Source organism: Talaromyces rugulosus, chromosome I, assembly GCF_013368755.1.
Source record: "Talaromyces rugulosus chromosome I, complete sequence".
Taxonomy (NCBI): Eukaryota; Fungi; Ascomycota; class Eurotiomycetes; order Eurotiales; family Trichocomaceae; genus Talaromyces; species Talaromyces rugulosus.
The window spans coordinates 719,730-735,260 of NC_049561.1; the positions used below are offsets into that span (position 1 = coordinate 719,730).

Genomic DNA, 15,531 nt, shown 5'->3' on the forward strand with positions numbered 1-15,531 from the left:
TGATCTGTAGTGACTGATGAATCGCAGGCCAAAGAATCCTCAAATTGGCATTGAAACCTTTTGAGTTTCCATATTCAATACTGGTGAAATATTGCTTATAAACAATCGAATGTGAGCCGAGTAACGTCGATGCCGGAATGGTGATAGCTGACAAGTAGAGTGGAGTTTCCGTCTGCAAGATTGTCAAAGTCTATCGCAAATCTTACTGTTTGAAACTTTTCGGTTTGACCTGCTCTCTCTGTAGCGGAAGACTTTGTAAGGTGGTCAAGATTTGTTCCGTTTTCATGAGCAAGCGGCGGGGCAACCCGATCAGAATAGAGACGTAAGATTCGTTCCGCGAGGGCATGCATTTCTTGAATGCAGCGAGTCTGAATATCTTTGTATATATCTTTTTGGTTCCCTAAATACAATGACAAATGTGACACACGCTGGAGGAATGCTAGCAGGTGATATGATACTCTCATTCGAAAAACAATCTGTAGAATCAGTGCGCCGCCGCAATATCGGCCGTGATAAGATACGAGCTGAGAGTTAATGACTGTTTGTAGATTAGACAATCGAGGCATGTTGTTTTCTACAGCCTCAACGTCTCGCAGAATAGATGGTACATTGGCCAGAATCTCATCCGGCTGGCCCCTTTTCAGGAGGGATTGAATACGGCCACAGAGTCGGCTGCACTGGTGGCAGAAGTCACATGTTTGAAAACTAGGATACTCTGATGCGTCACAGTACTTATGAAAGTGCTTAAACCATATGGGTGCTTCTTCCCATTCTTTGCCGAGCATGTATGCTTGAATCTCCTATGTTTCGGAATCTTCATTAAAAAGGGTAATTAATTGGGGTAGGTGAAGAAGTACCGTGTTGCTTAATATAGCGAGGAACAAGTCCCTCGCATCCTGCCGCGAGAATTGCTCGGGACCTCTCAACCCGATTAGATGCCTAGTGACTCTAATGTGAGATAGCCAGGCAGAAGAACAGATGTTATCTTGTCTATTTTGAATAAACTTTTTCACCCTTAGGATCAGTAATTCCCTGAATTCATAAATAAGGTTGATACTCACCTCATACAGGCCCAAAATCCAGATGGCCAACAAAGTGTTGTCGCTTTTGACATCGTGAGGATGGTGTAAAGCAGTTCGTATCTTGGCAAGCGCCGTTCCATATGCTCGGGCATGGTTTGGGACAGCACTGATTGATCTTGTTTTACGAGCCAGAAAACTGCCTGCTACAGCATTACATGCATGATAAAGAGCAGATGTAGGGTTTGCTTGAGCAACCAGACGGGGGATGACGCCGTATATATCTCTGGATATATAATTTGCAGGACCTACACCTGCCAGAAAGAGAGGGAGGAAGTGAACATCCCAGGATTCTGATAATGGATGCGGTATAGAGATACTTGAAGCTCCCATTTGGTATCCATTAGCAACATAGTAACCTATTGTGCTCTGGTTTTGATCTTTGTTGATGGTATTTGATACTCCATGGCCACCAGTCTTTCTTTTATGCTTTCTCCTGCTCAGAGAAGTCATAAGGGAAGATGCATTCTCTATTCGAAAGCGAGTAGTCGCCTCATCGCGATACCCGGGACATTGCAGGCCCTTTCGCAGACACTGCCCACAGGCTGGACGTGCCAGGTCGCACTACAGAGTTAGATAGGTTAATATATTACTCAACCGTATACAGACCACGCAGCTTCGAAGGGTTTATTTGCACCTTACAGCGCCGTTTTCGACAAGTACCACAGTCACGGCTTGGCCGACCGACATTCGGCATTGCGCATAGAAAGACGCGGATGTTGTTCGCTTAAAGTAAGAACAACCGGGATAGATAGAGCAGGTGATTACAGGTAATATTAATATAATAATAAATAATAGAAAACCGGCCCCGTGAGATGTAATAGGAAAATTCTCCTAACCCTTAACGGATGCATGTCAGGTCGCGTCGCGGGGACGGTGAAATTCGTGGGGGCCGAACTTACTAATGATTCCAAATCGATCCGGAGATAAATGAAGTTTCCAAAGCTGCCGAGTTTGTGATGTTTGACCGGCCTTATCTTATATTAGACAGTGCTTAGATGTATAACTAAAATGATAAATTTACTAGAAGAGAAAACACTTATTTGTATGATTTGTGGCCAAATTTATCAGACTGGCTGTTTTAACCTGCGAGTACTTTTCCGTCATCTTCAATTCGATCAAATTCGGCATCTGGTGTGTTGAGAGAGGGTCCATGTGAAGTTAAGGACAATCTTTGCTGATCAAGTATCTCTTGAAGAACTTATAGTTTATGCAGAACCTTTCTAATCTGCACAATTACAGCATCCTATTTGTACCTTTTCCGAATACACCAGTTGGGTTCGATGCATGTTCTCCACGGATGCCTAGGGTATATATATACTTGGCCAGCTAACTAAATATTCTACCTATTTTATTTTCAAAACCTACATATGTAAATTTAAGAAGAATTGAATGCATTAATATATATTATATATACCAAAATATTAATAATTTATAATAGAATACCAACTGCATATGTACCTTTCTCACCACGGCTCCTCTTCGAGGTTGGAATGGTATTAGATTATAATAGTTCATACCATAACTTTTAAGCAAGTAAGATAGTTTAGCTGCCAACCTGTCTTTTCATATGTAACAACCCAGGGTTCGATAACAATTAGAAACGGACGAGGCTGATGTAGGCAACAACTTTCTCGGTAGATGAGCTCATTGGTCGCACATAGCATGATCAAGTTCTTCAAAAGGAACGTTTTCGGCCCACCGATAATAATAACGCGGAATACATCAACACCGCCGAATTTTACTGTCGTTCCATGTCTTCGTCCTTGGGCATCTAATTCTTGAATCCCACATACTTTGTTGTTTCATTTTGCGAAAGGGTTGCCTTTCCTGCCCTAACCCTACAAGGTGAATGGGGGCTGAAAGCACCGTCCACCACCATCTACCTTACCAATGGTATTATGATGACTTATAACAGGCAAAATACCCAATCGTGCTATGTGGGGGCCTTTTCTTTGAAATTCTGGTAGGATTGAGCGGAACTTTTTATTTTATTTCACTCGCTCCGATAAATCCGAACGCAGCTTTTCTCGTCATTGAGAAACACTTCAAATGCCTACCTGGTTTCGTCGGCGTCGGCGGGACATACAAAAGTCGTCGTTTCTGTCTCTGCCTACAGAAATCTACCTGGAGATTTTGGAATATCTCGATGTTCCCTCAGCGATCTGCCTGCGACTTGTCTGCCGCCATCTGTACCTTGCGCTTCCTTTGATTCCAGAGGTCAGCCTTTATGGAGTCAAATCAGAAATCAGAGACCAAGTAAAGGGGCGAAAAACCTGTCTAAATTGCAAAATGGTGTTTATCTCTGCCGCGTTTCCGCAGTTGGTCGACACGCCTCCAGACTTGCAAAACACGATTCCACATGTCCCAGCATGGCTTGCAAATACGATAAATGCTACTACAAATACAACAAGGATAGGCTACCGTACTGCAAGGATGAAGCTCCATGGTCTCGTATACGCGAGCGCAGCGCCGAAGCAGCTGCCAGAAGCTAGCTCCTGGCCAGATAATAGTAGCAAACGATTAAAATGGTCAACCACCCGTGGGAAATACGTCAAATGTCGTTTACCCCGAGGCGGATGGGTGCATATCCACCGGAATAATCAAAGTTCCCACTTGTTTGAATATCGCGGCTTCTGCGGCTGGGTTTACCAAGGATTACCATTTTTCCGAAATAGGCAGAAATGGATATTCCATTGTGAATGCCTTCGGTGCTCCCCGATATTGAGCGATGCACACAAAATTTGCTTCTCCTGTGATCCAAATGACTCCCGATATATATTGGTACGGTCAATTGCCCATGAACGCAATTTTCCAGATCGATCTATACCGGGTAGGATCTGTCTAAAAAGGAGAGAATACCCCTATGGAAAGGAAACATCATGGGTCGGACGGCGGAAAAACACGTGTATGCGCGACGTGGACTACCCCCATCCACCCACAAAGCTATTAGGGGTGCCAGTGAAAAGTATTTGGGAGCCGGTGGACATGCCATCGTGGAGCTGGAGCTGGTGCGGTGTCTGTAGCCCTTACTATACTCCGGGGCCGAAGGGTCGTAGGAAGAAAGACAATGAAGGATGGAACGATCCTGCGCTGTGGGGACTCGACAAGTGTCGTCGAGCATGCTCTCCTCACCGTCTGAATCCGCACAGGAAGTTGATTATGAAGGAGATTGGACATTCAAAATGATGAATTGTCAATGACAGTGGATCTTATAAACTGGGGTTTAGTCAAACAGAAGGTTTAACGTATTTTATAAGCACCGCGGGCCACATAAGCGTGCCGGGCCACCCTCTCAATTTCCTCCCAGTTTCAACCCAACATAATTTTGAAAATCGCGCCACCACACCAATATGTCTCAGAACGCTGCAAAAATCCCATCAAACAATGAAGGAAGAATTCAGCTTGCTATAAACGCGTTGAAAAAAGAACAAATTACCAGTGTACGCGAAGCAGCGCGTGCTTTTAGCGTACCAAGATCGACGCTTCAAGCCAGAGTCAAGGGTCGCTTGCACCGCTCATATAAGCGTCCAAACAACACCAAATTGTCAGAAACCGAAGAAATCGCGCTTCGCGAATGGATTCTTTCCATAGATAAGCGAGGCTGCCCTGTCAGGCCGTCGATAGTTGAACAAATAGCCAATTGCTTACTTGCAAAACGCAATTCCATTGCTTTACCACCTACCATTGGTAAATGCTGGGTGACCAATTATTTAAAACGTCAGCATAACCTCCAGACTCGCTACATTCGCAAGTATAATTATGAGCGCGCTTTATGCGAGGATCCAACGATAATTAATGGCTTTTTTAACGATCTTGAGCGTGTTTTTGCCGAGTACGGGATCCAGGAAGAAGATATTTAGAATTTTGACAAGACTAGGTTCTCTATGGGCATCATATCTACTGCAAAAGTTGTATGCAGCTCTGATCACAAAGAGAAACCTCGTCTGCTGCAGCCTGGAAATCAGGAATAGGTCACAGCTGTGGAATATATAAGTGCGCGTGGGATCGCGTTACCTTCACTTATTATATTGAAGTCAGTCAACAAGCTGCTTGACTGATATAATTTACCCTGCTTACCCCCTGATTAGTCAATTACTGAGTCTCCAAATGGTTGGACGTCTGACGAACTTGGGATTAAATGGCTTCAAAAAATATTTGACCCTTGTACGAGACCGTTTACAGTTAGAAGGTACCACGTTCTAGTTCTTGATAGACATAGCAGCCATCTTACACCCAAATTCGATCAGTACTACGCTACGAATAACATTATTCCTGTATGCATGCCGCCGCACTCGTCGCACCTGCTTCAGCCGCTTAATATAGGTATTTTCACAGTTCTTAAGCGCTTATATGGGCAGGCAGTTGAGAACCAGATACACTGCGGTATCAACCATATTGATAAAGACGATTTTCTCACAATATATTCGGAAATTCGGAATAAAGCCTATACCATACAAAATATTAAGAGCGGCTTTACAGCGACTAGCATTTCTCCATTTGACCGAGAACATGTGCTATCTAAGCTTAACATTTAATTGCGAACACCTACCCCCCTAAGCACAAGTCATTCCTCTGCAAATTGGTCACCAAAAACACCAAATAATATCAAAAACCTGACCTACCAAATAAAAACAATAGAGCAACTTATAAGATATCATTCAGCTAATCCAAATTCGCCCACCAAGCGCGCGTTAGACCAGTTGATAAAAGGTTACTCTTTGGCGATGAATTCTGCTACTATTCTTGCACAAGAAAACCACAATCTACGAGCAGCAAACGATCACCAGAAGCAAAAGCGTACAACCCAGGGTAGGCCTATAAACAGGCCTGGGATTTTGACGGTTTCCGAAGGCCGTGAGATTGCTGCAGCGGCGTTGACAGCCCAGGAAGCTTTACAATTGCCTAATCTGGAAGTCGCTTTGGGGGCACGCAGGCACGCGCCGCGGACCTGTTCTAATTGTAACCAGGTTGGTCATATTCGCACGTACTGTCCGAACAATTTGGTATAGAAATTATATAGTAAATGGGATAAATCGTTACATTTTGGTCAATGTAAGTCGATTTTATCGGAAGGGTGGCCCGGCACGCTTATGTGGCCCGCGGTGCTTATAAAATACGTTATTGATCATTTTAACTACTAAAGCCTACATTTAAGATTAGTGGTCGACTGGAGTGAACATTCAAAATGTTGTCCGATGTCTACATATGTGGGCGGCAACGTGAAACATTTTATACTTCTACATATGTAAAGATCAACCACATTTAAAGACTCTAGTTGTCGAATGGTACTATTTTTATAAGCAACTCCTCCCTATAAACTACTAAAGACGTGTCAAATTCCTATACAAAATTGCTTAAATTTTTTTTTTTTTTTTTTTTTTTTTTTTTTTCATTTTTCCCATACAATATTCCCATACACATTTGCTTATAAAAAGGGAATAATTTACTAAAAATAGTTTTGTTAAGCAATTTCGTAGATTCTTATCGGTTCCATAAGAGTCTACTATATTCATATATTTATTCACATTTGAAGCCACCACACCATTTAGCCGTGTGTACGTTACTAAATCAAGAGTAAAAAAGGTTTATATAACTTCTAAAAGCAAGTCTGATACTTAAAAGGCTTAAAATATTATTTTTGTATAAATGGACATCGATTTTCTATATAACTTCTATATACATTGATCTACCTAGTCACAGTTGGGCGCAAAAAAAAAAGGCTTCTCTATAAGCAATCGACCCTTTGTTTTAATTAGTTGCTTTTAAACAGGTTTTACTGTAGTCATAAACTGGTGCTGTATGTTTATATAGACGAAATCAGTAATTGGAGTAAAGTGTACCGGATGGAATACTCCGAGCTCCGCGCCGGAGTTCAAACCGCACATCCCAACTCCGAGCTTTATTTACTCAGTCGCCGAGACAAAATCTCACGACAAATACAACATTCTACTCGGACTGGGACATATTTTAAAAGAAAACTTGCAGTATGACATCGAAACGTCGCAACGGCCAGTTGTCCTCCTGCGAGCCTTGTCGCAAGGCGAAACTGCGGTGCGACCATGCAACTCCGACGTGCGGAAGATGTGCTCAGAGACAGCAGACTGAGATCTGTGTTTATCATCCAGCACCACTGACCCAGCCCAAGCCACTAGAAGGATTATCTCCAGTACCGAAGAAACGGAAGCGGGGCTCTTCAATAGTGACGGAAAAGGCTATCGCATCGACCAACTTGCTGTCCAAGTATCGAGTGCCGCCCTCTAACAGCCCTACAGCCCGCAGCGAGGAGGACGATAATGTAGACGAGACATCGCACATTAGGAGAACGGTGTTTTCAACGGGGTTTTTAGGACCATCGAGTTACTGGGCGCCATTTGATAAGCCCGAAGAAAGTCCAATCTTGGACATTACTCCTGAAGGCTCGCCTCAAGACGATATAGTCACGCCCATGGAAGCAACCATGAAAGGCGCCTTGGTTGATTTGGACCAGATCGAGTGTGGTGCAAAGATACTGGCTCTTTTTGATGACCTACCTCTTTACTTGCAGTTACTGAAAGTCCGCTACCAACTTTGCGAGCCTTGGGTATTTGGCCTCAGGCTTGCACGCGAAGTCTTTGGTCCGCTGACAGAGCTGCGTAATCAATGGATGCAGGGCACAAAAAACAAAAAGTCTCAAACCAGAATGCTGGCATGGTCTAAAAGAATATTCGACAACAGTGCAAGTTCCATCAACATGGATCGGTCGACGACGGTATCTGAATACTTTGCTATCGCCACCCCAAGGTGGGAGACAATCGCACTCATGTTTACATGGGTCGGTATCGCGACAACCATGATGCCTGACAACCACGAATGCCTTAAATTAGACGATGGAACGGTGATTGACAAGAACAAACTAAGGTTGCTTATGGTCGAGGTCGTTGAGCTTTGCCTGAGCTTTTGTGACAGCGTTGGCGCTATGAGCGATCCCCTGTGTTGGGCGTTGATCCAGCATACTTCGTTGCTCGCTGAATCCCACGGTGATAGCAGTATGACTCTCATATGCATATTTTCTGGTAGTAATGCACCGCTGACACTTGTTGCAGACTATAGAACATGGAGAAGACTTGGGGATCTGTCTACCATGGTATTTGCTCTTGGAATCCACTGCCCAGAAACGAATCCCAGTATTCCATTTTTCTTGATTGAAATACGTAGACGCGTTTTGATTGCCTCTTATACAATAGACAAAACGCTTGCTACGCTGCTCGGAAGACCCCCGCGAATGGCGTGGCAATATTGTGACATCCAAGACCCTCTTGACCTCGACTACGAAGAAATATTCCCTGCATCGGATGAACAACGACAAGACAAACTGTTAGAAAAGATCGGCCCGGATGGGTGGAATATCGAAGGCCGGATGACCTCAGGGTCAAAGGCTAGATTATATGCTATGTTTACCCCTATACGAGAAAAAATATTGGCTTTGTCACTGTCACCACATCCAGGCGACGTAGCCCAAAAGATATCGTGAGCTAGAACATTCCCTTCTTCCTTTGTTCCAAAAGGTCTGTGGTAATTATGACTGACTTCAAATAATGCAGCGAGACATGGTCCGAACACAGACAGCTGCGTATGGACTTGCCGCCTTTTCTTCAATGGTCGCCTTCCTCAATTAATGGAACTAGCACAATATGTTTCTCGACGGATTTCTTAGCAAACTTACATCTTGAATCCCTAAATAATGAGTTCATTCTGTATCACGTTCTTGTTAAAAGAACTGGCCAGGGAAAAACAGAGTTTTTGAATTTGGCACGAGAGATATTAAGTGCAGTGTTGCTTACTTTCTTGCGTTCTTCCGTCCCCCGAATGGATTTCCACCTGACATGGAATGTAAGTTTATTGTTGTCATCGCATGTGACGCGCCTTTTTGAATATCCGCTAACTGGCTATAGCTTTGTTACCTCGGCCTTCCCTGTGCTGGCGTACTAGCTCGAGAGCTACTTGAGAGATCTCAGCATCAGCAGCAGAAACGCACTTCCAATGACCAACAACGATCCCCACCCATTCCCGCGCCATTTCCTCGCTCCGAAGTTATCCAAAACTTGAGCGTCTTTGCCTCTCATCTGGAAAGTACGCTTGATATTCGAGATGGGAATTATGGAATCGCGCAGAAAGGGCTACACGCCATACGCAGCGTCCTTGACCGTATTCTGTCCGACGATGATGACATTCCCAGCAGTGCTGCGGCAGATACTGATACCACAGCACGGTCAGAACCGACTGACACGATGGCGATAACGAGTGGCCCTGGAGACTGGCCTCCTACGATACCTACTTTTTACTCTGAAGACGGGAACGCCGCCGAGTTTATGACGTGGTTGGATAATATCGACTGGGCGCAAGAGTCTTTACTGACTTTTAGCTGAGAGCTACCATTATTTCGATGTTTAAATCAGTTAATATCTTTTAATGCAAGCTCATTACGAATTGAATTGTATTGTATTTTTTATAGTGATAGAGATCTGTCATTCCTGCATCCTGGTTGGCTGCAGCCCGGTGCAGCCCCACTAACCTTAATTGGGTTCAGCGCGCCTCTTCATCCAATCGGCGTCTACCAGTGACATTCGTCGCGGCGGGAACCACAAAAATTCTACGAGTTCAGCCCTTTACCTTTCAACATTCATTTTCAAATGGACTAACTAATTTGGATAAATTTGGCAGCATTCTTTCTCTACAAGGGGCCTACTGCATTCCTCCTGTATTCACCCACATGCGATTGTCTTCTTAAACAAAGGGATTCCGCTTTCCACTATTTTGATTTCGAGCGCAAAATTCAAGTAGACATTTCAAAATGGAGAAACACAACCCCGAAGCTTCTGCTGCTGCCGGCCAGTTGTCACCAGCAGCCCGTGATATGGAAAAGCAGCCAGACGAGCCCCAACAGAAACACTCTGCATTCAAGAAACTAGGAATACTTGATCAGTTTCTGGCATTATGGATCTTCCTTGCCATGGCAATAGGAATTATCCTGGGCAACTTTGTTCCCAATACTGGGCCTGCTTTACAAAAGGGAAAGTTTGTGGGGGTTTCTGTTCCAATTGGTGAGCAGTGCTGATTATACTACATGTTTGACTATATACTGATAATATCTCACTAGCTGTTGGCCTTTTGGTTATGATGTATCCGATTCTTTGCAAAGTCCGGTATGAAACATTGCATCATGCTTTTCGGACTCGTCAGGTTTGGATCCAGATTGCCTTTAGCATCGTTATCAACTGGATTATTGCTCCATTCTTTATGGTACGCCTGTTTTTCCTTTCGCCACTAACGAAATAATTGCTTACGAGAAACCCATATAGCTAGCATTGGCTTGGGCCTTTTTGCCCGATGAACAAGAGCTGCGGCAGGGATTGATTCTTGTTGGATTAGGGCGATGTATTGCCATGGTAAGCCAATCAAAAGTTCCCAGTTTCTCATAATGCATATAGTCATGATTTATAAAACTTACACGTGTTTATAGGTCCTGATATGGACTGGGTTAGCAGGTGGTGACGGCGAATATTGCGCCATCCTAGTTGCCATAAATTCTCTTCTTCAAATGGTGCTGTTCGCCCCACTGGCTATCCTCTGCATCACCGTAATCGACGGCGACTCTACCCAATTCAAATACTCCACTGCTGCTCAAAGCGTTGCCGTGTTTCTTGGAATTCCTCTGGGCGCCGCAGTGCTCACGCGTTTCACCCTTCGGCGGCTAAGTCCGCGGTGGTACGATGAAGTGTTTCTCAAATGGGCCAGCCCATGGTCTTTGATCGGTCTTTTGTTCACCATTTTGATCCTGTTCGCTTCGCAGGGCCGTCAAGTGGTGCATCAAATTGTCTCTGTGGTCCGTGTCGCAGCGCCGCTCATTGTCTATTTTGCCATCATCTTCTTTACCACTCTCTTCATCGCATACAAGATGGGATTTGGCTACAAGTTGGCAGCAACACAGAGCTTCACCGCAGCGAGCAACAATTTTGAACTGGCTATTGCTGTTGCTGTTGCCACGTTTGGGGCCGATAGTAATCAGGCTCTGGCGTCCACTGTCGGGCCATTAATTGAGGTGCCGGTGCTGTTGGGACTTGTGTACGCCGTGAAATTTGTGGCGAAGAGATTGAATTGGCACGATTAGGCGAGTTACAATAGTTCGGACACGCAAAAAACATGTAGACAGAATAAAAATGTTTTGTTGACGTGAAAGCTGAATAGTTGCAATCTAACCTATTTGGAACATGTTGACGAGGCTGACAGCGGTGACTCGTGACGTAATTCCACGTGATAGCCGGTGCACCCTGCCACCCTCTTTCCCTCAACAGAAGCGAGTCAAGTTTTGCCTCTTGCATGACACCCGATCTACACTGGGATCACTAGCCGCAGCAATATTATTTGCCATAGTAATATTGCTTCGATAGCGCTCTTGGCGATGGCATACGAGGGCCGATCACGGGACAGCGCCATGGCGAGGCTAACCACCGCTCAGCCTCGCTGGTGCACACTTCAAAACCGGGCGTTCTGCCACATGTTTTCCCTTGTTCAGGAATTCCACCATTGCATGGTTCTGCCAGGCGCTATTCCTCCAATGTCCGATGATATAAATATTGACTATTACCATGCTTGACCCGCTGTCTGCCCTTGGATTAGCCAGCAACGTCATTCAGTTGGTCGAGTTTGCGGCCCGACTTGTGAAGAAAGGGACCGAAATTCACCTTCGGGGAGAGACTGTTGACAACGCAAAACTGCAGGATGTGACTGTCAATCTAGTCTGCCAGAGCAAGAACATAACTGCATCAGTAGGCCGTGCCGGTTTACCAAATACGCCGAGAAGCCAAGAAGAGCAGGTAGCAGAACTAGAGCTCCCTCCAGCATAATCACCAGTCGCTAATGACTACCAAGATATTACTAGACACATCCCGAAACTGTGCCATCGCGGCCAACGAACTCGTCGATTGTCTGGAAAATCTTAAAAGAAAACATGGGAGGAACGCTGTATGGAGAAGCTTTCGACAGGCGATCAAGACAGAATGGAGCAAGGAGACCATCAGTGCCATGGCCGCTAAATTGGATACCTACCGGAGCGACCTGACTCTTCATACTCTGTTCTTCCTCAATACAAAAGTCGGCCAGCAGATTGACAGCCAGGAAAAACGATTCAATCAACTGGAGAGGAAAGGCAATGAAATAATTGAAGCGATTCTCATTAGCAACGAAACAAGCACCCACGACTCTGATGCTGGGGATATATCTCAGAACAAAATTCAGGAACAATTTCAAGATGCTATAGCAGCAATATTCACCCATCGTGATGGGCTAATCACAACGATGTCGCCGCCATTTTCGTCTAGTGTACCGCTCAGCGGCATCGTCAATCCAAACCCCGCAAAAAAGGGTGTGATGACGCTACAAAACCGCGGTTCTAGCAATGAATCGCAAGATGCTCGAGTCACATTTGGCAACTTTGCTTCAATTCAGCAAAGGGTGCTTAGACTACTCTTATTCAGACAAATAAGAGATCGAATGGACGAAGTTGCACCTGCCCATAAAGCGACTTTTAAGTGGATTTTTGAGGATCCAAAGCCTTCGCAACGGCCTTGGGAAAACTTTCTAGGTTGGCTTCAAAACGGAAGTCATTGCTACTGGGTCAATGGAAAAGCCGGGTCGGGAAAGTCTACGCTGATGAAGTATATATACGATAGCCCCCAGACCCGGCAGGCCCTGCAGCAGTGGGCCGGTGGTACTAGACTGATTTTCTCGTCCTTTTTCTCATGGAATATTGGGTCAACTTTGCAGAAAAGTCAAGTAGGACTTTTGCGTTCCCTCCTCCATGACATACTTCAGCAGGTTCCTGACTTGATACCTGGAGTCCTCCCGAGGCTCTGTAGGGCTGCCTCTCAGGGGGAGGATTTTCAGCCGACACTGGCCGAATTGAAAAGTGGCTTTGAAAAATTGGCAACCCAAACTATAACGCCGTTAAAGATATGCATATTAATCGACGGGATTGATGAATTCGATGGCGACCATGCAGAGATCTCCGAATTCATATTCTCCACAACTTCCCCAAATTTTCGTGCAATTGTCTCAAGCCGACCGATCCCCGAATGCGTTGATGCTTTTGGAGAATGCCCAAGTCTTCGTCTACAGGATTTAACTTACGGCGATATCAGGTCTTACACCAACGAGAGAGTACTCTCCCACCGCAGATGGAAAGAGTTGATGGAAGAAGAAGGTGTCCAAGCCATCCAGCTGTTAGACGATATTGTCAACAAAGCCGAAGGTGTCTTTTTGTGGGTTATTCTTGTCATAGCCTCATTATTAGAAGGCCTCCGCAATTACGACCGAGTGTCTGATTTACGACGACGTCTCGATGTCCTGCCATCGGATCTGGAAAATCTATATAGCCACATGCTCAACAAGCTCCAGCCACTTTACCGTCGCCAGGGTTCACAGCTCCTGCAGATTGTCCAGAAGCATATTGAAATAGAGCCGGATCAGCTTCTCAGCCCTTTACAGCTTTCCTTTGCTGATGAGGAAGACCCTGATTATGCCCTGCGTCAAGAGCTAGAGCCCTTGTCGGCGAATCAAAAGCTAGCGAGATGCAGGGCTATAGAAGGACGGGTACGAAGTCGTTGTTGTGGCCTGGTAGAAATCTGGCAGGACTGGTCAATACCTGACAGCAGTACTCGAATAACAAACGCCCGAGTTAGCTTTCTACATCGAACGGTGGTAGATTTTCTGCGAAAATCGCATGTCAGCAAAGAAGTGATTCAGTCCATGGTCGATAAGGACTTTGATCCAAGTATTTCTTTGGCAAAGTGCTTTCTGGCGGATATTAAAGCAGGCGAAAACATCAAATCGATGGATTTCATCAGAGGAAACTCCTGGAATAGTATGCAGCGTTGCTTGAATTGCTGTCGGTTTACGACACCGTCTACTTCGGAGCAATTAATGCACATCGTGGATGATTTGGACAAAACCATGAGTCGACGATGGAAATCAATTGATCGCTGGGAGGAGAGTTTCGCCGAACCAGATCACACTACTGTTATCGTAACACAGAAGTTCGACTGGTCGCTCTCTGAACTGCGCCAGACCTATCGACTGGGAAATTTCGACGAATTTTCGGATTTGCAGGCATCGATACTTGTGCTAGCTGCTACGATGGGTCTGACTGATTATGTTCGTTACAAATGCAGCAGCGAGGAATTTTCTACCGACAGTTCTCAGCTCCAGCAAGCCATGCTTGCTGTGGTATATAGTGCTTGTCGTGTTATCGAGATTGAATCCGACTTGCTCAGCCAGCAGTACTCAAATATCGCTAGCATTGAAAAACGGGGCACTATGGAAAGCTATTTTGGTGTTATTCAGAGTCTCCTAGATGCAGGAGCAAGCCCTGACAAGCCAGTCGGGCGAAAGGGCTCTACGCCGTGGATGCTAGCCCTCCAGGAGACGGAACAAATGGCATTTAACTGTGAAATTTTGGCTTGGGCTGATATCCTTCGTTTATTCCTGGTATCAGGCGCCGATCCACACGGCAGTGCAATAGAGAAGACACCACGATTAATCCGATACCGCAGCGCTTTGGGGGTCATGGTCACCAAAATTAAGGACTGCCACAGCTCAAAAATACCTCCTCATCTAAGATCATATGCAGCCCAATTTTGTGATAAATTGGTCGAGATCAAAACTATGCTAGCCGAAAAGGGCGCCGAACAACACGATTGGGCTGAAATTCCTGATCACATCCGGCCAGAAAGAGACGGTACACCGGCTCCGTGGTCAAGCAAGTCTACTCGATTAAACGAAATATTCAACCCTTCTGCTGAAAGAACAAGGAGGAGGGAGTCTCCTAAACGCACGCGTCGAAACAGGGCCCCTGGAAATATAAATGAATACCCCCCTGTTAGCTATAATCGACATTCGGGTCTTGAAAATCCCCCCATGGGCCATAGTCGCCGACACTCGGGCCTTGAAGAGAACCGTGGCCGTCGTGGTCGGTCACCCAGAGTTGACAGATCACCAAGGCCTCGCCAATCATCAAGATCCGATGAATTGAATCTGCGGTCTCATTCCAGACCTAGCCTTGACGATGAAGAAAGCCCACTCCAAGTGGAACCTGCCACGGTTACGCTTCCAAACTCGGATTTCAGTAGCGGATTCGACTTCGAATTTGACAATCCCGCTCTTATCAAGCCAGATAGTGGCAATATTGACAAAGAATATGTGCACACTGTTCAACGCCGTCGGCATAGATGGCTATCATGGTTGGGCTTACGCTCCAAGTCGGCGAGTGTTAATTTCCGATGAACTACTACGCGTTGAGAATTGGAATAGCACTGGGATTATAAAGTGGCACAATAATAAATACGCATTTTGGGAATAGTGCTAAACTAGTACGAGACGGCGCAAGTGCTGGTGTACAGTCATTTCAGTGTTCAAT

The 15,531-nt window shown here is 45.3% G+C and overlaps 4 protein-coding genes across 4 annotated transcripts; 3 read left to right on the forward strand and 1 right to left on the reverse strand.

Moving 5' to 3' along the window:
- Positions 1 to 95: 95 nt before the first annotated feature.
- Positions 96 to 1,769, reverse strand: TRUGW13939_00225 (uncharacterized protein; the record flags this gene model as incomplete). Its single annotated transcript, XM_035483435.1, has 4 exons — positions 96 to 800; positions 858 to 1,004; positions 1,062 to 1,643; positions 1,722 to 1,769. The coding sequence occupies 4 exons, from the start codon at positions 1,767 to 1,769 to the stop codon at positions 96 to 98; spliced, it is 1,482 nt and encodes a 493-aa protein (XP_035339328.1).
- A 5,299-nt stretch (positions 1,770 to 7,068) lies between these two features.
- On the forward strand, positions 7,069 to 9,487 carry TRUGW13939_00226 (uncharacterized protein; the record flags this gene model as incomplete). The annotated part of the gene is made up of 4 exons (XM_035483436.1): positions 7,069 to 8,107; positions 8,165 to 8,588; positions 8,663 to 8,951; positions 9,014 to 9,487. 4 exons carry the CDS (start codon positions 7,069 to 7,071, stop codon positions 9,485 to 9,487), a joined length of 2,226 nt encoding a protein of 741 aa, XP_035339329.1.
- A 425-nt stretch (positions 9,488 to 9,912) lies between these two features.
- On the forward strand, positions 9,913 to 11,229 carry TRUGW13939_00227 (uncharacterized protein; the record flags this gene model as incomplete). Its single annotated transcript, XM_035483437.1, has 4 exons — positions 9,913 to 10,162; positions 10,219 to 10,361; positions 10,421 to 10,507; positions 10,582 to 11,229. The coding sequence occupies 4 exons, from the start codon at positions 9,913 to 9,915 to the stop codon at positions 11,227 to 11,229; spliced, it is 1,128 nt and encodes a 375-aa protein (XP_035339330.1).
- A 478-nt stretch (positions 11,230 to 11,707) lies between these two features.
- Positions 11,708 to 15,398, forward strand: TRUGW13939_00228 (uncharacterized protein; the record flags this gene model as incomplete). Its single annotated transcript, XM_035483438.1, has 2 exons — positions 11,708 to 11,935; positions 11,991 to 15,398. 2 exons carry the CDS (start codon positions 11,708 to 11,710, stop codon positions 15,396 to 15,398), a joined length of 3,636 nt encoding a protein of 1,211 aa, XP_035339331.1.
- Between the last annotated feature and the right edge of the window lie 133 nt (positions 15,399 to 15,531).